General features: G+C 46.2%; 1 protein-coding gene across 5 annotated transcripts in view; it reads left to right on the forward strand.

Moving 5' to 3' along the window:
• Positions 1 to 22721, forward strand: part of CTNNB1 (catenin beta 1) — a 39657-nt gene extending 16936 nt beyond the window's left edge. For 2 of the 5 annotated variants that reach the window (XM_040994289.1, XM_040994286.1), the window contains 14 exons: positions 10103 to 10164; positions 10587 to 10814; positions 11214 to 11467; positions 11582 to 11820; positions 11903 to 12104; positions 13088 to 13232; positions 16210 to 16313; positions 16392 to 16730; positions 16951 to 17109; positions 18684 to 18803; positions 19265 to 19415; positions 19502 to 19623; positions 20417 to 20477; positions 21429 to 22721. In XM_040994289.1, coding sequence (XP_040850223.1) covers positions 10152 to 10164; positions 10587 to 10814; positions 11214 to 11467; positions 11582 to 11820; positions 11903 to 12104; positions 13088 to 13232; positions 16210 to 16313; positions 16392 to 16730; positions 16951 to 17109; positions 18684 to 18803; positions 19265 to 19415; positions 19502 to 19623; positions 20417 to 20477; positions 21429 to 21637 — 2346 coding nt within the window. In that variant the 5' untranslated portion in view covers positions 10103 to 10151 and the 3' untranslated portion in view covers positions 21638 to 22721. The remainder of the gene's footprint in view (positions 1 to 10102; positions 10165 to 10586; positions 10815 to 11213; positions 11468 to 11581; positions 11821 to 11902; positions 12105 to 13087; positions 13233 to 16209; positions 16314 to 16391; positions 16731 to 16950; positions 17110 to 18683; positions 18804 to 19264; positions 19416 to 19501; positions 19624 to 20416; positions 20478 to 21428) is intronic. The other 3 variants (XM_040994287.1, XM_040994288.1, XM_040994290.1) reach the window with 3 other exon arrangements.
• The last annotated feature ends 1003 nt before the right edge of the window (positions 22722 to 23724 follow it).

Below are 23724 nucleotides of genomic sequence, written 5' to 3' on the forward strand. Positions count from 1 at the left end.
CACGTTCCAGTTTTGTGTGACTGACGGCATTTTTGGCAAAGGACCACTTCAGGAAATGTTGCCAACTTGAGGGAAGTTTCGAGCATGCTTGTAGGTTTCCTTTGGGAAAACATTTTAAAAAGCCTTGCATGTATTGAAATTAAATTTTGGTTTAGCACATTCTGCTCTTAATGACCACAAGTGTTTCGAAAATAATTGATCTTTTTGTGTGTGTGTGTGTGTGTGTGTTGGGGAAAAAAACTTTTTTTTAAGATTTATTTATTATTTTTTTTATTACTAAGATATACAGAGAGGAGGAGAGAGACAGGAAGATCTGTCCGATGATTCACTCTCCAAGTGACTGCAAGGGCTGGAGCTTAGCCAATTTAAAGCCAGGAACCAGGAACCTCTTCCCACGCCAGTGCAAGGTGCAGAGTCCCAAGGATCTGGGCCATCCTCAACTGCTTTCCCAGGCCACAAGCAGGGAGCTGGATGGGAAGTGGAGCTGCCGAGATTCGAACTGGCGCCCATATGGGATCCTGGCATGTTCAAAGCGAGAACTTTAGCTGGGGCGTGAAAAAAACTTTTGAATCAGGCATTTAAATTTGCTTTGGATTTTCTTATTTTCCATGATACAGCTTTGTAGGTATAGAGGTTCCCCCCCACCACCGTTCTCCCCATGTTACAATGTATGGTCCTTCAGCAACAGTCCCAGGACCAGCAGTTCTGTTATTGCAGTGATTAAATGCATTGTAGATAATGGCAGTTGTGGAAAACCTAATATCATATTATTTAAACACTTAATTAGGAGTCCTCGTTTTGTTCAGGAGTTGATGTGCCTACTGCAACCTATCTTTACTTCCAGACTTGCTGGTCTCCTGGATAAATGGTCTTGTAGCCGTCATGTGTCATTTGGTCCAGTTTCATGATTTTCACACAGCTTGTTTTTGAAGATGCTGGAAAAAAACTTTGTGACCTCTATTAGTAATCTCTAAACTCATGTAGAAACCCTTTCTGTTACATGTTCACATTTACACTTAAGTAAAATGTAAAATTGTTTGCCTTTGTTCTCAGTGAAAACACATAGTAAATACATGAGGGATTGGTAAACTATTGCCTAAGACTTTGGGTGTGTCCTGTGAACCAGAAATTGTTTTTACAATTTTAAATGGCTGGAAACAAGTTAAAAGGGCGATGTGTGCTGACCCAGGAGGAGTCTGTGAAATTGGTTGAAGCTTCTGGCTTGTGTGGCTGTGGGGGGCGGTCACTTGCCCTGGTGGCAGCAAGCTGCTTGCTGCTTGTGGCCACACGGTGAAAGCACTTTACAGATGTTTGCCAGCATCTAGGTGATAGACCTGTTACAATGTGGTGGTGTTGTTGTTTTGGGATGAAGACATCTCAGATATTTTGGGTTATATATCATTGATGGCTTTGTAAACTATTGTATTTTGTGTGTATGGGCCACTTTATTTCAGCATTTTTTTATTGGTATATTCAGTCCATCAAATATTTAGAAACTTAATACATGCTAACCACTGTAGAAATAGAGAAGCTAAAGATACACAGTGTGTTCGTGAGGAGCTGCTTTTATTTTCATAAGGGTCAGTGTGCTGGTGTGGTGGTGAAGAGCAGAGCTGTCATTGGACCCCAAGCCGTACCGGAATGACAGCTCAAGGCGGTCCGGTTCCTGGTGATTGTGCCTGTTGTCTGACGGAGCCATGGTCACTGTTGGCAGTGTAGTTAGTATCATGCAGGAGCTGAGGTTCTGCCCGTTAGCTTTATGTGCAGCAATGACTGCTGTGTCTTATTTAACTTTGGGGTAGATGGGAAATAAGATTGGATTGAAAAGGCACAAACTGCAGCTGAGTTTCAAACAGAACTGGATTTGAATTTAACTGTAGTTTTGAACTCTAAGTACTGCTAGTGCATTTGCTCTCTGGTGATCCGAGGAGTGGTGCTTGCTGGGAGGAGTCTGCTTGGTGATTTCATTGAGAAAACCATAGTAAGCTCAGGAATTTAGTTGTGCTTCCTTGTCAGGTGCTTGTCACTTACCCTAAAGTTATGCTGTGAAAAATATTTAAGACAAGCAAATCAGAAACCTGGTCATTTTCGTTGACTTTTGGAAGACTTCCCGTTTAACAGAATACGGAGAACACATGAAAGAACACAGCAGTAATTATTAAATTGCTAAAAACAGGATATTTCTTTGTAAATAAACGAAATATTTTGACTATTTAAAACTAAGAGTAATTTCCATTTCATTGCTTTAGAAAATATTATTTCTCAAAGAATATGCCTTTTTTAAAAAAAAAAGATTTATTTTATTTTTATTGGAAAGACGGATATACAGAGAGGAAGATCGTCCGTCCGATGATTCACTCCCCAGGCGGCTGCAGTGGCTGGAGCTGAGCCAATCCGAAGCCAGGAACTTCTTCCGGGTCTCCCACGCGGGTGCAGGGTCCCAAAGCTTTGGGCTGTCGCAGACTGCTTTCCCGGGCCACAAGCAGGGAGCTAGATGGGAAGCGGGGGTGCCGGGATTAGAACTGGTGCCCATATGGGATCCCGTCGCGTGTAAGGCAAGGACCTTAACCACTACACCATTGTGCCGGGCCCGAATATGCCTCTTTTTAAGATTTATATTTATTTTTATTGCAAAGTCAGATATACAGGGAGGAAGATCTTCTATCTGATTCTCTCCCGAAGTGACCGCAATGGGCTGGAACTGCGCCCATCCGAAGCCAGGAGCCAGGAACCTCTTCCAGATCTCCCAGGCGGGTGCAGGGTCCCAAGACTGGGCCATCCCCGACTGCCTTCCCAGGCCACAAGCAGGGAGCTGGATGGGAAGTGAGGCTGCCGGGATTAGAACTGGTGCCCATATGGGATCCTGCCGCATTCAAGGCGAGGACTTTAGCTGCTAGGTTACCACGCCGGGTCCAGAATATGCCTCTGGATAGGAAGTCGGTCAGCTGGGGCATGAACCAGCCTATGTGGGGTGCTGGCAAGGCAGGCTGCAGCTTTACCGCTGTTACCACCATGCCGGCTCTAGTTTCCATGTTTCTTTTGCAAAGGCCCATTTAATTGGCAGCTTAGTTTTTATGCTTAAAATATGTAGATTTCCTAGGTGCTGCGTTTCAGTATTTGGCTAACAGAAGTAGGGCTAAAGGATGGAGTGTATTTTCCTGGAAAAACGGCCTTTCTATTTAAAACACTATGCGTTTCGTTCTGCATTTGGCAGAATGGCATAGGAGTGCTTCCACATAGTTGATATTTTTTGGTTGTTCTGAGTAGATCTTTCTGCTTCCTTGTAATGGCTGTGTGGTAGTCTGTCACCCCCTCTCCCCTCGGGTGACTGCAGTAACCGCCTCACCGGGGTCCCCGCTTGCTCTGCCTCTGCCAGTCTCCCTCTGCCCTCGCCCCCAGGGTGGGGAGCACGCAGTGTGCTGAGAGGCTGCGTCTGCCTGCCTGCTGCTGCACTCTCCCTGCTGCTCTTGACCTTGGAGTGCGTCACCCACTAGCCGGTTCCTCCTCCATGCCACTGCCCCTGGTGCCCGCGGCCTCCTGGGTGCCCCTTCCTGGGTGAGTGGTATGTCACGTCCTCCCACCCGTTCTGGTGCTTGTCATTCTTAGCACATAGGCTACTGTGACTTATTTATTGTTACTGCATTAACACATTCTAAATAAAATGTATTTGTGGGTGAATTCTACTCAATGGTTACATTACTTTCAACTCAGTCCCTGTAATGGGCAATTGGATTACTTCTAGCTTTTTCTCTGTACAGACCTTATGGCCTGCTTTTGTAAATATTCCTGCAGAATGTATGTTATAAAAATGGAATTTTTAAGTCAGTGTTTATTCTTAGATTTAATGGATAGTGTCAGCTTATCTTCCAGACAGTGTGTGCCCGTTTCACAGTATCCGTCACCAGTGGGTGTCGTCAGTCCTGCCAGTCTTTAGCAGTCCAGGAAGCAGGAAGTGATGGAATCTAAGCCTCTTTGGTGGGCATCAGTTGTTCGCTCCTATTTGGGGAGAAGCTGATTCCTGCCCTCTCCCTGCATCTGGGGCTTTTGTGAATGTCCATTTTGTACAGTTCCTTGTGTACTATGGGGATCACTTGTAATCGTGTTTACGTATCTTAAAGTTACTGTAGTGCTCTTGGCCCAGAATTCCGCGCACGTGTGAAGATGTGTGTACATACACGGTCTTCAAAAAGAACACAGAAATGGGATTAAAAGGTGACCTTTTTGGTGCAGAGGTTTTTCAAAATCTGCAGATGAAGCATTGTCAGAATTTATAAAAATACATATTATGGGGAAAATGAATGGATTTCAGAATTTTGTATCATGTAAGCATCTTCTAATTTCATTTTTCCAGAAAATGTTAGACTTTTCGAGGCCGAGCATGCTATTGGAAGGTTCACGCCCTTGGTGTTCACAGTGGTGGACCTGGTCCGGCCACACAAGGCCCGGTTGGGGAGTCAGGCACTCAGCCACTGCACACAGCTGACCCGGCCGCGGGCTCAGGGACCTGCTGCCGCAGCATCTTGCTACCTCCCCAGGCGTGCATGAGCAGGAAGTGGAGCCAGGAACAGGGCCACAGCTTGACTGTCATCCTAGCTGCTGAGTTTTCCCGAGCTTTTTGAAGTGTACACACACACACACACACACACAGGTCTTCAGAAGGTCAGAGTATATTTTGAAAAATGTTGTGCATGAATTTTGAAATTGCACCATGATAAATTGTTTGCACAGACTTTGAAGTGACTGCTCACACTTGCGTGTACACGGTCAGATGTGCACACTCTAGTTTGTGGATTGGTCTCAGTGTCTTCTGCTTATGCTCACATTAACTGGGCTTCCTAGTCATGGTTTTATTTCTCTCCATACCTGTAGTTGGTGTAAAAAAAAAAAAAAAGCATTTTCTGCATGCAAATATTTGAAGGAATAAGTCACTAGGTTGGAGGACCAGTCCACAAGAACCTAGCCTGCATTTTAAAGATAGGGAAAAAAACCGCCTTCCAGTAGTAATGTCAAAAATGGGAGAATGGTGGTTACCCTGAAGTTGCACAGTAGCGCATGAATACACAGAATTATTCTTACAGGCTTTAACATAGGTTTGATTTTAATGTAGTTAAAGTAGATACTGAGTGTCTTTTTCAGGCTGTAGTGTGCTATAGTATAGTAGGCTGAGCTGTTGCCTGCAGCGCTGGCAACCCATGTGGGCACAGGTTCAAGTCCTGGCAGCTCTACTTCTGGATCCAGCTCCCTTATTATGGCCTGGGAGAGCAGGGGAGGAGAGCTCAAGTGCTCGCACCCCTGCCCCTGTGTGGGAGACCCGGAGGAAGCTCCTGCCTCCTGGCTTTGGATCGGCTTGGCTTCGGCCATTGGTGCCATTTGGAGAGAATCTGCAGTTAGAAGACCTATCTGTGCTTTTGTCTAACTCTGACTTTCAAATAAAAGAAGAAAATAAATCTTGAAAAAGCTGCCTGCGTGCTGGGTCCTAGTGCCTTGAGGCTTGCCTCTGTTTCCTGCTGCTGCCAGCTTTTATTAAAATGTCAACTGAGTTTTCTCATCTCCTTATTAGAGGATAAAGTCCTTAAAATGTGTGTAAAGGTATCTCCAAACATTAGCGTCCTAAAATGTATAATGGGCATTTGGTGAAGTTGAAAGAAGTTTGTCTCTGAGATCAGAGTGTTCCTCCACGTAGCTGCCCGTGCGGCCGCCTCACGCAGCCCTGTGCGGCCTGCAGCTCCTAAGACTGCGGAGCCGCCCGCCAGGGCGCCGTTCGCTCCCTCGTGTTTGAGCTTTGTGTTAGCGTACCTAGGCTGAAAATACTCATGTCCTTCACAGCCCCATCTTAATCGCTTCAAAAGACTAAGGTACAGAGATGCTCTTACGTGGGTATTATCTGGAATGCTCACGTGTAGATGTTTTGTATTAAATACGGTGTAGGAAATAAAGTCAGGAAATGTCCATATACTCATCACTAAATTAGCACAGGCTAGTTTTGCTGTATTAATTGAGTTTTTAGAAACAGAAAATCTGCTCAGGGTTGAAGCGGTCTTTAATGGTGGGGGATTTTCCCGTCCTGTTCTCCTTGCTGCCGCTCAGTCCACTCACCCACACTGGTGAAAGTTGGTGTGTATTTGTATGATTTTGTTACACAAACTTTAGGAGGCTTTTTTTAATTGGTTCAAAGCTGTGTTCTAGAGTTTACGCTGTGCCGGCAGAGGCTGCCTCTCCGCTCGACGAGACGCTGGAAACCGTTAACCTTTGTGCTGCTTGGAGATGGAGTGGGCATTTATGTAAGAACTTCTTTCTGAAGAGCCAGTATGATTTGAAAACTTTTATGCCCAATTTACCTTTTAATGCCATTTCCCATGAACTGTGTCAGTGTTACGATAGAACTTTATTGTGGAAATGACAGAAACATGTTTTGTACCAGTATTAATAGTTGACCCTGGAAGACGGTGAATTCCGAGTGAAGGAAGGGATTATTTGGGGGACATTCTTGTATTTCCCAGCCACAGATACCTCATGATAGCCTTTTGTGTACCTACTCTTTGGCTTATTTGAAAGGTAGAGGCTGGCTGACAAAATAGCTCTCCTGTGTGCTGCTTTGCCTCCCGGATGCCTGCAGCAGCCATGGATGGACAAGGCCACGGCTCAGGAATCGGCAAGAGCAAAGGGAGAGACGCGTTTGTGTTTCAGTTGACTACCTAGAAAATAGATGGAAAGTTGGTTGACCGCCGCCCTCTGTCAGCACATCCCATCACCTCATGGTGCAAGGCAGGCAGAACCACAGTAGCCTGCTGCAACCTGGATCGGTGGTCACCTGCATCCTGGAATAGTTATTTCAGGCTTTGTAATTGTATTTATTTATTTATAAAGGCAGATTGACAGAGAGGAGGAGAGAGAAAGATCTTCCGACCCAAGTGGCCACAGTGGCCGGAGCTGAGCTGAGCCAAAGCCAGGAGGCAAGAGCTTCTTCCAGGACTCCCATGTGGGTAGTCCCAAGGCTTTGGACTGTCCTTGACTGCTTTTTGCAGGTCACAGGCAGGGAGCTGGATGGGAAGTGGAGCAGCTGGGACAAAAACCAGTGCCCACATGGGATCCTGGTGCATGCCAGGCAGGGATTTGGCCATTAGGCTACCGCACTGGACACGCTGGACCCATGTTTCGTAATATTTAGCCTCTCTACCCTCATCTTGCTTGATACTCAGTGGTTTTCCCCATCTTGGTGGCTGGTTGTTTTCCCATCTTTCATTTCTCAGAATTTCCTCTGAAATGCTTGCTACTTGGTGCTTGGGTCATCTGGATCAGTCCTTGTTTTGTTTTTAATGTCCTTGATTTTCCTTTTTGTGCTGTAGATTTTCTCAACTTTTAAGTTTTTATTTTTTTCTCCAGTCTCGGGGGGCACTACATTGAAATGCTCTATCTTACTGCTCTAATTCCATTTCTTAAAAGATTTATTTATTTTTATTGCAAAATCAGATATACAGAGAGGAGGAGAGACAGGAAGATCATCTGTCCGATGATTCACTCCCCAAGTGACTGCATCGGCCGGAATCGTGCAGATCCAGAGCCAGGAGCCTGGAGCTCTTACGGTTCTCCCTCGTGAGTGCAGGGTCCCAAGGCTTTGGGTCATCCCAACTGGCTTCCTAGGCCACAAGCAGGGAGCTGGATGGGAAGCGAGGCTGCTGGGACAGGAACCGGCGCCCTTATGAGATCCTGGCACTTGCAAAGCAGGTGCTTTAGCCGTTAGACCACCACACCAGGCCCATCTAGCTCCGTTTTTAAATCTCTTGTTTCTGTGGAGTTGGTGTTCTTGAGCTTATTTGTAGTTGGAGGTTTCCAGAAGTGTCTTGATTGAACTCGGAGATGGGGGCACATGGTGGCGGGGGGCCAGTCCTAGGCCTGAAAAACAGGGAGAAAGGCTTTCCTCTGCAAGGCTGTGTCCTGGTCCTCTGGACGGGGCAGTCTGTCCGCTGTCCTGGGGGATGCTCGGCCGTCGGGCGGAGCAGGGCGGTGCTGTTGCCTCTGCAGAACCTGGTTTCTTCCTCCTGTGTTAACTTGTCTACCTTTAGACATACGGCCCTGTCTCACCTTGGAGGGGTTGCACTGGGTTCAGAAATTTTTACAGTACATTGCTGAAAAATATTATTGAGACATCAACATATACGTAGATGCATATTTGAAACTTGAGTTTGCATTTTCCCATAAAATCATCATAAAATACGCTTAACTTACCAAGTCTGTCCACATAAACAGATTTTATCTGGTAACAGCTAAAATGTTTAGCTTTTCAGCACCAGGGAAATGAGGACTTAAAGTCCTTTGCCGCTTGAAGCCAGTGGCATCTGTGTGTGTCTTCAGCTCACGGCGGCAGGGGTGGATGCTAGTTGGTTTCTGAGCCTGGTGGTGTTGCCAGGAGTATTGATCCTTTCCAGAGGCGTGAGAAAGTGCTGAAAGATAGCAGGTGTAGCGGCAGTGCACGGAGAGCCTGGGTACCTTCAGCATCGTTTGTTCAGAGTGGGTTGCAGATCGCTAGGTGCCTCCAAGAATGTTTATTGAAAATGGAGGTTTCTGGGCCCGGCACAACAGCCTAGTGGCTGAATACTCACTTTGCATGTGCCAGGGTCCCATATAGGTGCCGATTCGTATCCCAGCTGTTCCACTTCTCGTCCAGCTCCCTACCTGTGGCCTGGGAAAGCAGTTAAGGACGGCCCAAAGCCTTGGGATCCTGCACCCACATGGGAGACCTGGAAGAAGCTCCTGGCTACTGGCTTTGGCTCAGCTCAGCTCCGGCCACTGTGGCCACTTGGGTCGGAGTGAGCCAGAAGTCGGAAGATCTTTGTCTTTCCTCTCTGTAAATCTCCCTTTCCAATAAAGATAAATCTTAAAATAAATGGAGGTTTCTATGCATATTGCAGTCCTGTTATATTAAACACATAATCCTACTTACTCTGTGATCGTAAAGAAGATTCTTGAGTAGGGATCACCTTTGCTTTGCCATTTCTATTCTGTGGAGTGTATAAATGGTGTGGTTCTACCGTAGGTTCTGGAACAACAGCCCTTGTCAGGGTTGGGTGTCAGGTGGTCTTTCTAATTACAAAAGTCTCATTGGAAGAGTGGATGTTAGCAATAACAAGCATGTACTTTACATTGAAGAAATAAGATATTAGTGCGTAGTTTCCAAGTTTATTAAACATTCAGACTTTATATATTAATTGAAAAACACAGGTCACATTTAGATACCTCATTCCGTTTCTCGACATACCATTGCATTGATTTGTAAGCACTGTTAATTAGGAGTGCAACATGAATTTGTGGTAACTTTGTAATGCCATTAGGAAGCTCAGCCTTGAGCTGTGACCCGGCCGTGTAGGGAGTGCCCTGTGGAGACGGCGCGCCTCGGAAGGCTGCTGCACGGGCCGCCTGAGCACAGATGTCAGTGAGATGCTGAGATCTGTGAAATGATCAGACTTCATATTGATCAAAATAACATCCCCATTGGTAATATGTGTATTTATACTTGTAATCATGCTGCTATAAACTTGAACCTGGAAAGCCTTTATTAGTGAATGCATTTTTTTTTAATGTTGCAGACTTCCATGGGAAAAGTAGTTTTGCTTGTTTGCAAAAACTCTATCACTGTTTTGGACTATTCACCAGAATCTGCTTTATGAAAGTATTTTAGGTGTTCTGTGTTAAATCAGAAACTGGTTGACTTGTTCAATGAAAATGTGGTGATTTTTAAAGTCCTATTGGACCTCTACTGTTAAGACACTTAAGTGTTTAGAGAGGTTAAAAAAGAAGAGGCCTTCAGGAATTCACACACACAAAAAAAATTTTTCCCCCCTGGCTTTCCTTATTGGCGCTTTTATGCTTTCTTATCAGCACCCTGGACATCTAACATTTTTTCCTGAGAAGAGGTGTGTGTGGAGGCAATTTTGCATTAGAGGTTTGACTCAGCAACAAGGTGTTAGAGGTGTTTGTGACATGGCCGTGAAAGGAGTTTCGGTGTTTTGTGGGCACAGTCCATATCATCTAGCAGGCATTCCAGTGACTGTATTAAAATACAGATAATTTAAAATCCTAATAATTTTTGATTGACTTTTTTTAGGGTATCTTGACGTTTACTATACAACTGTTTTGAAAATCCGCCGTGGACAATGGCTACTCAAGGTTTGTGTCCTAAGTCTTAGTTACTGCACTGGGGCTCTGCTTCTTGGCTCTTGACCCAGGCTGGCTCCGATCCCCCTGCTTTGCTCGCTCCCTGCTGGCTTGTCAGGCTGCCTTTTGTTCCATTTTCTCCTCACTCCTGATGGCTTGGTGAAATAGCAAACAAGCCACCAGCAGGAATCTAGTCCGGGTGGCTCTTTCTGGAACTTGGATGCGGTACCATTCTCCCATTGAGTCAGTAACTGTTAGGTGGTCCCAGAAGGGTGCCCATTTCTGAGCTAATCCTGCCTTGTCATTCTGCTTTCTTGGCTGTCTTTCAGATATGACTATTTCTAAAAGTGCTTCAATGGATTATATCAAGAGTTTTTCATAAATTAAGGTAACGATTTCAAAGTAGTAATTGTTATATGTTTTCACTTTCACAGCAGATTTGATGGAGTTGGACATGGCCATGGAGCCAGACCGGAAGGCAGCTGTAAGTCACTGGCAACAGCAGTCCTACCTGGACTCTGGGATCCATTCTGGCGCCACCACCACAGCCCCTTCTCTGAGTGGGAAAGGCAACCCGGAGGAAGAGGACGTGGACACTTCCCAAGTCCTGTACGAGTGGGAGCAGGGCTTCTCGCAGTCCTTCACTCAGGAGCAAGTAGCTGGTAAGAATATCACTGCCTCACAGAAAGGCAGAGGGCGCTGCTCATGATTTTATTTGAAAGGCAGTTCACTCCCCCAGATGGCTGCGACAGCTACTGTTGGGCTGAATCAGAAGTGGAGCAGCCAGTATTCAAACTGGCACCTATGTACCATGTCAGGGTTGTGGATGGCAGCTTTTCTTGCTATGCCATAACACCACCTGCAAGAATTTATTAAAGTTAGCTTGTAAGGGAAAGAGAACAGGCTGGTTGCATTTCTTGCTTTCTTTGACTCTGGGTCTCCTTCCTGTAGATTATTTGATATGTAGTGTCATGTCATGAATGTCACGTTTCTTCTTTAGGCTAGCCTGCTCTTCAGTAAATTCTGAACTGTGGGTGTTGAGTGTTGAATTTCCCTTCTAGATATTGATGGGCAGTATGCGATGACCCGAGCTCAGAGGGTGCGAGCTGCTATGTTCCCTGAGACCTTAGATGAAGGCATGCAGATCCCGTCAACACAGTTCGATGCTGCTCATCCCACTAACGTACAGCGTCTGGCTGAGCCCTCCCAAATGCTGAAACATGCGGTTGTCAACTTGATTAACTATCAGGATGATGCAGAACTTGCCACACGCGCAATCCCAGAACTGACGAAACTGCTCAATGATGAGGATCAGGTGAGCAGTGCTTTGGCTCGCTTTTTTAGCGGCTTTGAAGGAAATTCAAGAGAGTGGTTTCCTGATGGTTCCCCAGTATCAGTACTGAAAAGTAATGATGTCTCTTAATTACAGGTGGTGGTGAATAAGGCTGCAGTTATGGTCCATCAGCTTTCTAAAAAGGAAGCTTCCAGACACGCCATCATGCGTTCTCCTCAGATGGTGTCTGCTATTGTACGCACCATGCAGAATACAAACGATGTGGAAACAGCTCGTTGTACTGCTGGCACCTTGCACAACCTTTCCCATCATCGTGAGGGCCTGTTGGCCATCTTTAAGTCTGGAGGCATCCCTGCCCTGGTGAAAATGCTCGGGTAAGAGAGCAGGGAGGGAGTGCTGGACGGACGGGGCAGGGGGCCGGCACAGCCTCTGACAAGGCTTCCTTCTCGTCTCCAGCTCGCCGGTGGACTCCGTGCTGTTCTATGCCATTACAACTCTCCACAATCTCTTACTGCATCAAGAAGGAGCTAAAATGGCAGTGCGTTTAGCTGGTGGACTGCAGAAAATGGTTGCTTTGCTGAACAAAACAAATGTTAAGTTTTTGGCTATTACAACAGACTGCCTTCAGATTTTAGCTTATGGCAATCAAGAAAGCAAGGTAAAGGAATTGTTCTCACGTGGCTTTCATGGAGCACTGGGAAGCCTGCAGTGTGCTCTCAGGCCGGGGCCCGACGTTCAGGCTCCCATGACTTAGATGACGCAGTTCCGTCTCTAAACATCTGAGAGACTAAAGCACCACGCTGAGCGTGGAGAGCAGGCAGGTTCTCTGTGAACTGCTGTAAGACGGTGAAGGAGGAAACTGCGCTTCGTTCATGTTTTAGGGAAAGAGTAGACCAGGAGGGCACATGGCACAGGAAATTGACACTGTCTTGAGTGTTCGGAGATCTAATGGAAGTGACCATTGAGCCCACCTTTTATTGTGAGAAAGAATTGATTAGAAGAGAGTTAGCTAAGAAAATAGCATCTTTGAGGGTCCTGAAAAGGGCGGGATAGAAGACATTCAGAAGAGGAAGGGTTTGAGGTTACTGAGATGGGGCAGACAGTGTGGGAGTTGGTAGAACATCGAGAATGGCTAGTGGAAAGCAACATTTGGAAGAGGCATACAGTGAATATTTGATTTTCAAAACTCAGGCAGTGTCTGAGTGTCAGGCAGTGTCAGGTAGGGGCATATAGGGATGTAAAGGGCAGTAGTGAATGAATATTTTTTGGTATTCTTTTAAAGTGAATGTGATCAGAAAAATAGGAAATGATTGGTTTGTGTGGTTCAAATTTTCAAGTCAAGTTTTGATATAACTTTTATATTTGAACATTACTATTGCATGTCAACATAATTCCTCTTCGCTGTGAGCATTGTGGGAGAAGGGCAGGGCTAATGACATGTTCTTGGGCCTGGGATGTCTGAGTTAGTGAGTACACTGGAGGAGTAGCAGGTGGATGGGCCCCTAGGTGGGGAACCTGAGTGAAAAGTCCAGGGATGTATTTAATCCAATGAGAAGCAAACTAAAATCATTATAAGGTAATGAGCTGTTCTCATGCATGTGATGAAGCTTCAGTGACGAACAGTATATACACACTTTCTAGCTGATCATTCTGGCCAGCGGAGGACCACAAGCTTTAGTGAATATAATGAGGACCTACACTTACGAGAAACTTCTGTGGACCACAAGCAGAGTGCTGAAGGTGCTGTCTGTCTGCTCTAGTAATAAGCCGGCCATCGTGGAAGCTGGTGAGTGTGTGTGCGTTTGGAGGTCTCGTGTACAACATCTGCAGTTGTGGTTAGTTAATTTAGGCAAAAGCAATAGATCTGGGCTGAAAATAGGTGTCCTCATTTATTTTGCATCCAAGATCCCACTCGACCTGTAAGGTCAGCTGCATACCTGGATCAGTGCTGTTGAGGGCTGGTTTTGGCATAAGTTTATTAATCTTGAATATCCTGGTAGACACTATGCTTGATTAAAAATTGTCAATTTTGGTTTTGGGTAGATCCAAGATTTGCTGGCTTGGGACTATGTGGGCCATTAATGGCCTGTCCCAGTGAAGTACAATGTTACATTGCAGTTAAGTGGATGACTTCCCAGGGCACCTGTTGGACTAGGACCACAGACTTAGGAGCAGACAAGTGTTGGCTCAGTTCGTGCAGAAGGCAGCAGTCTGAAAAGTACCTGTGTGGCTTGGAAGAAATTCTTTTAAGGCAGATTTAATCAGAGTCATGGGAGTGTTGTTTCTTAAAGATTTATTTATTTTACTTGCAAGAATTAGGGAGAGACAGAGATCTTCCCTCGCTGGTTCATTTCCCAGATAGCCCGAGCCAAACTGATCTGAGGCCAGGAGGCAGGAGCTTCCTTTGGTCTCCCACGGGGTGCATGGAGCCCTGCCCTTGTGCCATCCTCCACTGCTTTTCCGCACCATAAATGGGTAGCTGGATCAGAAGAGGAGGTTCCAGGACTTGAACCAGTTATGATGTGGAAATGCTGGCATCATAGGTGGTGGATTGGTGTGCTGTGCCACTGCATGGACCCCCTGGAGTGTTTATTTTTTATATAGCAAGGTTAATTAAAGTATCTGAAATGACAGAGGGCTGGAGTAGTTGGAATATGTGAAGTTAGAAGCTTAGGAGCAGGTCTTAGAGCACAGTCGTTAAGATGCCGCCTCGATGCTTGGAGGCAGGCCGAGATGACTCGGACTGTGGATCTCTGCCACCATGCAGGACCCAGATGCAGGTCTGCACTGGAGGCTCTGCCTTGGCCCAGCCTGGCCTATTGGCGGCACTTGGGGAGTGAACCAGTGCATGGAGGGAAGTGTATTCTCTCTGCCTGCCCCTGCAACTGCCTTACGGGCAATAACAAACTCCACAGGAGAAAAACTCAACTGTAAAAAATTCCAGTAGGTTCTTCTGATGTTTGTTTATTCTGAAAAGACTTAGCATCTAATTAAAGCAGTGCAATAATGTATCAGTATACACCAAATAAACAGCAGATATGGTTGGGCCTTTTGCTTTCTATATGCAAAAATGTGATTGCAAGTTTGAATCAGTGGAGCAAGAGGCATGAACTAGTGTTGGCAGTATTAGCGGGATAGGAGCTAATTATGAAGGGGCTTCCCTGAGAAAGATAAAATGAACAAGAGAAAAAAAAAACCTGTCTGTTGTCTGTATGTGAGGGTTTAAGTCAGTTCCAGGGAGAGAAAAAACACATTCCTGTGCCTAGAGGTCGGAAGGAGAGGTTGGAGCTGCAGGTGCTAGAGCGACAGGCTGTGTGAGTGAAGCTTAGTAATGGGGGAGATGTGTGGGAGGAGGCTGGGCTCGACGGGGCCATGCTGTGCATGTCACTCCGGAACCTGTCAGGGAACTCCTCGTGGAGTTTGCGTATGCTTTATTCTGGAACTGGGATCCATAGCCTAAGGGCTCCCTCAGACTTACAGAAAGAATTGGAACTTTCTGTTAAAAACAGACGCTTCTGATAGGCATTGAACAGGGCCACACAGCATCACAGGGTCACACTCGGGAAATTACTGCTTGCATTGTTAGATGACTTGAATGACCAGAAGCAAGAAGACCAGATTACTGAATGCCCTGTGGTTTCTGGAAATACAACAGTTGAGTTTTAGAAGTACAGAGCAGCGGATCAAAGAGTGAGACTGTGAATTCAGGTTCTTTTGAAAGGATCACTTGGTTGCAGCAGCCGAAAAGTGATCTGTGACGGGGAACATTGTCATGATGATAAATAGGACGAAAGGGATTGGTAGCGTTCATACAACATAATTTAAAACGCTAAATGTAGTCAAAGTGACTGCTTATACGTATGGTAAAGTTTCCCTTGTGTAACAGGGTCAGGTAGCTGGGATGGGAGCGGGGGAGCCTTGAAGCCGTCTAGCGGCGATTGTCCCCCTGAGCTGCTGGGTGGCCGCAGGTGTGTGAATGAGCATCTACTCTCGGTGGAATGGTTGCTGAGGGAGGAGAGATCAGTATGTGGAAAGAATCCAGGAGACATGATCTGTGACTCGTATGGAAGGCATTTGTCATAAATGCCATGGGGGGAGGGACCGTGTCCCATGGGAATTAGCAGCAAGTACACCTAAGTTGAGGAAATAAAACAACTTGCACAGGAAGTCTGATATTGAATTTAGGGGTGGTTTAAGTTGGGCAGAGTTAAAAGTTCCTATCTGGCGATTGGGCTTCCACTGATACTCTTTACCAAGGTCAGCATCCCTCAGGGTCCAACGTGATGGGAAGTGTCCCTGGGCAGTGTTTCTGTGCCTTTTTCTGGGTTGTTCTTCCTGAAAAGTTTATGCTGAAGTGTCATCTTGGCACCAAAGTGACCCAGTTGCTCTATTTGAAAGTGTAGGCTCTCTCCATTGTCTTGTTACCACTTCATATCATCTGCCCATATACTTGTAAATTTTACCTGTGTTTCTTTTCTGCTTCCACCGACATACAGTCCCTCCAACAGAGTATGTGTTTTGAAATGATTGATGCGAATATTGCCACAGGAGAACTGTGGAGATCATGAAGTTTTTTTGCAAATAGGGAGGAACCAAAAAATATTTGACAAACTGTCACTTTGGAGATGGACTGAAACAGAAAGGGAAATTGAACAGCGTCCTAAAGCAATGGAACAGGAGTCCTCGGGGAGGAAATTGTGGATACCCAGCCTCACTAGGCCCTGAGCTAACAGCCACTGTCTCGTATCCTTCTGAATGTCTAGGGGGTATGCAGGCCTTAGGACTCCACCTGACAGATCCAAGTCAGCGTCTTGTTCAGAACTGTCTCTGGACTCTGAGAAATCTCTCAGACGCAGCAACTAAGCAGGTAACTTGTAAGTAAAGTGTGCTTTTGTGATGCAGTTAAGGGGAATAAAGTACTCAGCATCTATTCTTATCCCCACAGGAAGGAATGGAGGGGCTGCTTGGGACTCTGGTTCAGCTTTTGGGTTCAGATGATATAAATGTGGTCACCTGTGCAGCAGGAATCCTTTCCAACCTCACTTGCAATAATTACAAGAATAAGATGATGGTGTGCCAAGTGGGTGGCATAGAGGCTCTTGTGCGTACTGTCCTGCGTGCTGGTGACAGGGAAGACATCACGGAGCCTGCCATCTGTGCTCTTCGCCATCTCACCAGCCGACACCAGGAAGCAGAGATGGCCCAGAACGCTGTCCGCCTTCACTACGGCCTGCCAGTTGTGGTGAAGCTCCTGCACCCGCCATCCCACTGGCCTCTCATAAAGGTAAGTTGTCAACAAAGTAGGCGCTGGAGAACTGAGCACCAGCCGCCTCTGCTGGTCGGTGGGCGTCTGAGCCGGGGGGCTGGCGGAGCTTGGCTGGGACGGGTAGGATTCTTAAATGTTGATGTGGTCAGTGCTACTTTCAGCTTATACAAATTGGTTTTGTTTTTGTGGGAGTTTTTAGCCAAGAAAATGATTTTGTGAATTGTATTCTTATCTGCAGGCTACTGTTGGTTTGATTCGAAATCTTGCCCTTTGTCCAGCCAACCATGCACCTTTGCGCGAGCAGGGGGCCATTCCTCGACTAGTTCAGTTGCTTGTTCGTGCACATCAGGATACTCAGCGCCGCACATCCATGGGTGGAACACAGCAGCAGTTTGTGGTAGGTGAATCTTAGCGATTCTAAGTTACCTTGGTTACTGGATCCCCTAACGCCTTTCCTGACAAAGAGTGAGTGAAAACCCAGAGTTTTCTGTAATGGCAGAGGTGAGGGGCTGTGCTGCCCTCACTAGTCCTGGGGCGTGTTCTGTGCAGGATCTGTTACTTGATCGGCCTTTCCTACTTTGTCTTGTGGGAGAGACTTAAACTGTTTCATGAACATAAGGTTATAATACTGAGTTCGGAGTAAATCCTAGTGTTTCTGCAGTCTTTAGCCATAATGTCTTTAGTTCAGAGCTGTAAAATTTGAATATTCAAACTAGCTTGTTCTTCATTTATCTAAAAGCTAGGCCTTTCAAACATTTCTTCTAATTAGGTTATTTAAAATAGGAAAGATGGCCTTACCGGAGTAGAGGCTGGCCACCCCGTACTGCCAGTGGCTTCCATAGATGAACTCGCTAGGACTGTGACCTTCTCTGCTGATTGCTTTCTGTGTTACTGTGGAGCAGCTGAGTGGCATGCCAAGAGCATTTCTTTGTAGTTTTAAATTTGAGTAAAAAGGAGATTTTATGTCTTTACAAAAAGACACACAAAAAAGTCTGTTTTTAAAAGCTAATAAAAGCATTAGAATTATAACTTTAACAATGTGTACTTGTGGAATTGATGTTTTGAAATTTTTTGTCTATATGCTAGAGAAACAGTGGTTTTTCTCCTTGCTGCTGGTTGAATATTCAGTGGTTCTCACAGAGCGTTAATCCGGAGGGAGCAGGGAGGGCCAGAGGGGACACGAGCAAGGACAGCGGGAGGGACATTGTGCTCTTGGTTCTGTGTGTGTGTGAAATGCGTGCGAGCTGTTTACCTCAGGTAACTGGGGAGCAGATGATCGCCTGTCGGCTGACTAGTTTTAAAAGGCTCTCCTGAAGAGTGGGTGATGATACTTTACGAAATATTTACCAACAGTGTAAATTTTTAAAGAAATAGGACACATGAAAACACTGGTGCATAGTAGGTCATCCATGCATCTTCTGCCTGAGACAATGGTCCCTGGGAGATGCATGGTTATCCCTTGGGAGTGAAGGGCACTGGCTGTAGGATGCTGCTCGGATACCGGAACCAAGTCCCTTGTTTTATATGGAACTGATGCCCATCCTTCTGTTTTAAGTCATCTCTAGAATTGCTTGTAATATCTAATACAGTGTAAATAATCGTTAGACTTCATTTGGAGAATCACAGTGAGCAGTGGCTATATAGTATATGAAGCTTTGTTTTAATAATTTTGTTCTGTAGTTGGTTGAATAGATTTGAAGCCCCAGCAAGCACTGTACAAGGCAGTTGTCCTCACACAGCACCGTGTGTCCAGGAGGCTGTGGCGCGGGTCAGTGCTGCCTGGGGCTTCGCTGGGCTGACGTCCAGTTAACAGGAATCCTTCTTTTATTTCATGAACTAGTTAAAAATATGGGCAGCTTTGGGCATAAAATGTGGATAACTGCAGTCTAGAAATCCCTCTCGTTTAAACTGCTTTTATATGTGTGAACTTTAAAGAACGGCCTGTTAACAGCCAGCGTTTGTTTCCGGCAGGAGGGCGTCCGCATGGAAGAAATCGTTGAAGGTTGTACTGGAGCCCTGCACATCCTGGCTCGGGACGTCCACAACCGCATTGTAATCAGAGGGTTAAACACCATTCCATTGTTTGTGCAGGTTAGTTTTTACATGAGGTGTTTTCCTAGACTTGACATGTCCGTAAAGTTTGTGCTTTTCACAATATTTGGAACCAAAATAAGGACACTCGCATCTAATTTCAAAAAATATATATATTTTTTGTTAAAATGTTAACTACAGCCAGAAGAAAAGGGGAAAACCTTTCCATTCTGCTTTGCAGAGTGCTTAGTTTTGGAGAGAGGGGGGCTGGCCTGACCTCTCCCACGATACAGGTTCCCAGCCCTCCCTCCCAATAACTTAGTCTCCCAAATCTTTAATTACTTCTGGTGAAAGTGTAACTTGCAAGTATTCTAGAAACCTAGTTTCCCATGACATGGGGAGACTGCTTCAGCATAGTGACAGCTCTTACACACTCAGCGGCGGGCGCGGGGGGCGGTGCTCCGGTGGGGGTGCGTGGCATGCTTCCATTTGGGTTTCATTCCGTTTTATTTTCCCCATAGCTGCTCTATTCGCCCATTGAGAACATCCAGAGAGTGGCTGCAGGCGTCCTCTGTGAACTGGCTCAGGACAAGGAGGCTGCAGAAGCCATCGAGGCGGAGGGAGCCACGGCTCCTCTGACCGAGTTACTTCACTCGAGGAATGAAGGTGTCGGTAAGCAGGGAAGGGACAGGGCCACCAGCGGGGGGGGGGGGACAGTGGTGTCTCAGCTTTCTCTTAGGGTCGTTTTCCTTTCCCAGCAACATATGCCGCTGCAGTTTTGTTCCGAATGTCTGAGGACAAGCCACAAGACTATAAGAAAAGGCTTTCGGTGGAGCTGACCAGTTCCCTCTTCAGAACAGAGCCCATGGCTTGGAATGAGGTAGGCAGTCGGCACGGCCACCTGGAGTCTGCGGCTGGGTGAGGCAGCCTTGCTGGGCGTTCAGTGTCCGTCCTCCCATGCTGTCCTCCTCCTGCTGTGCAGCAGTCGCAAGTTACTCTCCCGCCCCTACCTGGTGGTTGACACGGGCATGCATCCTTCTCAACTGATGTAAACAGCATTAAAAAAGAATTACAAGCTATGCTGCTTAGCATTAGAATTCCTCGGACAAAAAGAGCAGTTCAGAAGAGTATAAACAGTTGGTCGATTTAGTGATGAACAACTTTTGACTTCAGTACAAGTGTTCCTGGGAACATGGTTTCTCATTCACATTAGAACTGCTGTGGAAGTTCTACCCATCCTGCAGTGGCTGACTGTAGAACCTGGTCCTACAGTTACACCCAGCCAGCAGTGTGTAATGTGTTTGGTTAGAACGTGTTAGGGTACTTGACTCTGCCCACCCACCCCTTTGCCCAGGCACAACTCAGTCTTGGTTAGTTGCAGTGTTGTCTTTCCAGCTGCGACTCCTTCACTGAGCACACCCTGGCTTTCAGCAGCCCCTGTTGGAGGCAGGTACTCTTGCCTGTTTGGTTCACTAGTCCCTCAAACACTGTCAGCTGCTTAGTGTATGTTTGTGGAAAGGAGTTAGTATTATGTGCAGAGAAAACAAGCACTAATATCTGAGGGGTGAAATTTTGAAGGAATTCTATTTTCCCAGCATATTTTGAGTTTTGTAATTTGAATGTTTAAAAGCATCAGACTGTGAGATTGAGTTTCCATTTTGTCTCCTGTTTAGACTGCTGACCTTGGACTTGATATTGGTGCGCAGGGAGAACCCCTTGGATATCGCCAGGATGGTATGTGTATCATTTTTAAAAATTAACTCCAGACAAGCTGAAGTTCCAAAACTATCAAACGATGTGGCATGCCCCTCTGGGAAAGCAGTGTTGGCAGGAAAATAGTGGCTGCAATTCAAGGCCGTTCTTGACCCCCAGAGGCAGCAGTGGTCTCTATGATGGAGCCTAGGGAACCGTGTGCACACGGAGCAGGCAGCTGACTGAACACCCAGCAAATGTTTACTGCGTCCACTCGTTTCAGTCAGAGCATCCTTAGTACATTTGTCTTCAGTTCACCCAGGAAGGTGAAGAAAATCCAGGCTCTACGTATAGGTCAGAGTTTGCTATGCCTGCTTGATTTGATGACTGCTGACCGTTGTCTCCATCTTGAGTTTACTGGTGTCCTCTTTCCTGGTGTTGATGAGTAAACCAGGGAAGTCCCTATGCTTCCTGGAACACAAAGTGCTTCATTGCCAGGGCTTCTGTGGGTGTCACTTGCACTTTGGACAGATAGCTTACACCAATCAGGTCCCATTGTCATTACCTTGATCTCCTTCCCCCGACTTGCTAACAGCTAGGCCTCAGGACTGGGGAACATCTGGAGCCACAGGCAAGGCACAGCTGTGAAATCAGTTGGTCTGACTGGTGGCAGGTGGGAGTTGCATTTCAGTAAATCTAGAACAGGCTGATATATAAGTTGGTAATTCTGTATGGCCTGCAAATGCTGTTTGAAATGACTCTTGGCAGAAAAAAACCTGTTCCAGCCCTGGGTTGACACTTGGTAGATTGGGAACGGGTTAGTGTTGCTGTGCTTTTGGTAAAAAGGCATTGTCTCTTGTAGTTTCACGGTAGTGTGACAGCTGAACACACAGCAGCAGTGTTTTATGGTAATGGCTATTCCAGTTCAGATACCCTGATGTGTCTTTTTTGCTTCTCCCCCGCTGCCATCTGGTTGCTGTCCCTGACTCCTAGATCCCAGTTACCGTTCCTTTCACTCTGGTGGCTACGGCCAGGACGCCTTGGGAATGGACCCCATGATGGAGCATGAGATGGGCGGCCACCACCCTGGTGCTGACTATCCGGTGGATGGGCTGCCGGATCTGGGGCATGCCCAGGACCTCATGGACGGGCTGCCTCCAGGTGACAGCAATCAGCTGGCCTGGTTTGATACTGACCTGTAAATCATCCTTTAGGTAAGAAGTTTTAAAAAGCCAGTTTGGGTAAAATACTTTTACTCTGCCTACAGAACTTGAGAAAGACTTGGTTGGTAGGGTGGGAGTGGTTTAGGCCTATTTGTAAATCACCACACAGATACACACTTTGGAAGGAGATGTCTTGGAACATTTGAATGTTCAGATTTCTGGTTGTTATGTGATCATGTGTGAACGTTATTAACTTTAATGTTTTTTGCCACAGCTTTTGCAACTTAATACTCAGATGAGTACCATTTGCTGTTTTAAACATTAATAGCAGCCTTTCTCTCTTTATACAGCTATATTGTCTGAACTTGCATTGTGATTGGCCTGTAGAGTTGCTGAGAGGGCTCGAGGGGTGGGCTGGTATCTCAGAAAGTGCCTGACACACTAACCAAGCTGAGTTTCCTATGGGAACAATTGAAGTAAACTTTTTGTTCTGGTCCTTTTTGGTCGAGGAGTAACAATACAAATGGATTTGGGGAGTGACTCAAGAAGTGAAGAATGCACAAGAATGGATCACAAGATGGAATTTATCAAACCCTAGCCTTGCTTGTTACTGTTTTTAATCTGTAATGGTACTGACTTCGCTTGCTTTGGAGTAGCTCTTTTAATTTCTTCTTTTTCTTTTTCCTCCTTTCTTTTTTTTTGGCAGTAGTTTTTTAAGTCTCGTAGTGTTAAGTTATAGTGAATACTGCTGCAGCAATTTCTAATTTTTAAGAATTGAGTAATGGTGTAGAACACTAATTCATAATCACTCTAATTGTAATCTGAAAAAGTGTAACATTGTGTAGCCTTTTTGTATAAAATAGACAAATAGAAACGGTCCAATTAGTTTCCTTTTTAATATGCTTAAAATAAGCAGGTGGATCTATTTCATGTTTTTGATCAAAAACTTTATTTGGGATATGTACGGGAAGGGTAATGAGTAAGAGGTGTTATTGGAACCTTGTTTGGACAGTTTCCCAGTTGCCTTTTATCCCAAAGTTGATGTAACCTGCTGTGATACGATGCTTCCAGAGAAAAATGCGGTTATAAAAATGGTTCAGAATTAAACTTTTAATTCATTCAATGGTGTCACTTTTTTTCCTTGTCATTCAGTGGTGAGAGCAGCTCAACTTGAGGACAATATCTCCATTTGCCAGGTTGCTCAGTATGTGGCTGCATGGTGTTGATGGGAAGGGAGCTCAGGACGATGTGAGCAGCAGCCTCGTTCGTTCCTGGTTTTTGGGCTGCATTGAGGTAAAAGAGCAAAGCTGGAAGGCGGTGGGCACCTTGGCAGATGGTAACGGTGACGTAAGAGCAGCCTGGGCTGTGAGCGCCTGCGCATCAGAACAGAACATGCCATCCTCCCGCTAGCGGCTGGATGGGCCTGGGGCTGACCTGTGCAGACTTGTGTCTTTAATAGAAGCACACTAAGTCAGAAATAGCTTCTCCGCAGCACAAAGCACTTTTAAAGTGGTAACAATGAGAAGAATTAGTTCCTTTCTTTAAAATCAGCTTCCACTAGCAAATGCTCGCAGTCCCTTCCCGACGTGGACGTGGAAGGATGCGCCCGTGCAGCTGCGCACACGCCAGTGCTCCTGCGCGGCAGCCACCCCGGGGCGCGGGGGTAGGTCCTACACAGCAAGTTCAGCTTTTGGCCAGAACAGGAAAGCTAACCTGGCTCGGCGAGACGGTTCCAGAAAGCACTTAGCAAGTACCCGGGACTGCTCACATAGAGGAAGGCATGAAAAACCTAGCCTGAGGCTTACAGCTAGTTTTTGGAAAGGTGTGGGGTAGGTAGCCATGTGAGTCAGACACTGGTGTGGAAAGGGAGCTAGAAAAGAGCAGAATCACTCACTCCTGTCCAGGTTCCGTCTGTGCGGGCTCTACAGGAAGGAGCGCGGCCAGCAGCCTCACTCGGCCTGTGTTGGTGGGGGTGGGGCGCAGTCGTGAACAAAGACGACGCATGCTGCAGGGCTTCATTGGGTCACACACGAAAGGACAAATTCCCAAGTTTTCCAGGGTGGTAAACTAAAGCAAAGGGAGGACTGTAAAAATGGCAAGAGCAGCTGCCTTAGAGGATGCGGGCA

Source organism: Ochotona curzoniae, unplaced genomic scaffold, assembly GCF_017591425.1.
Source record: "Ochotona curzoniae isolate NIBS_2020 unplaced genomic scaffold, NIBS_Ocur_1.0 contig_908, whole genome shotgun sequence".
NCBI classification, from domain to species: Eukaryota; Metazoa; Chordata; class Mammalia; order Lagomorpha; family Ochotonidae; genus Ochotona; species Ochotona curzoniae.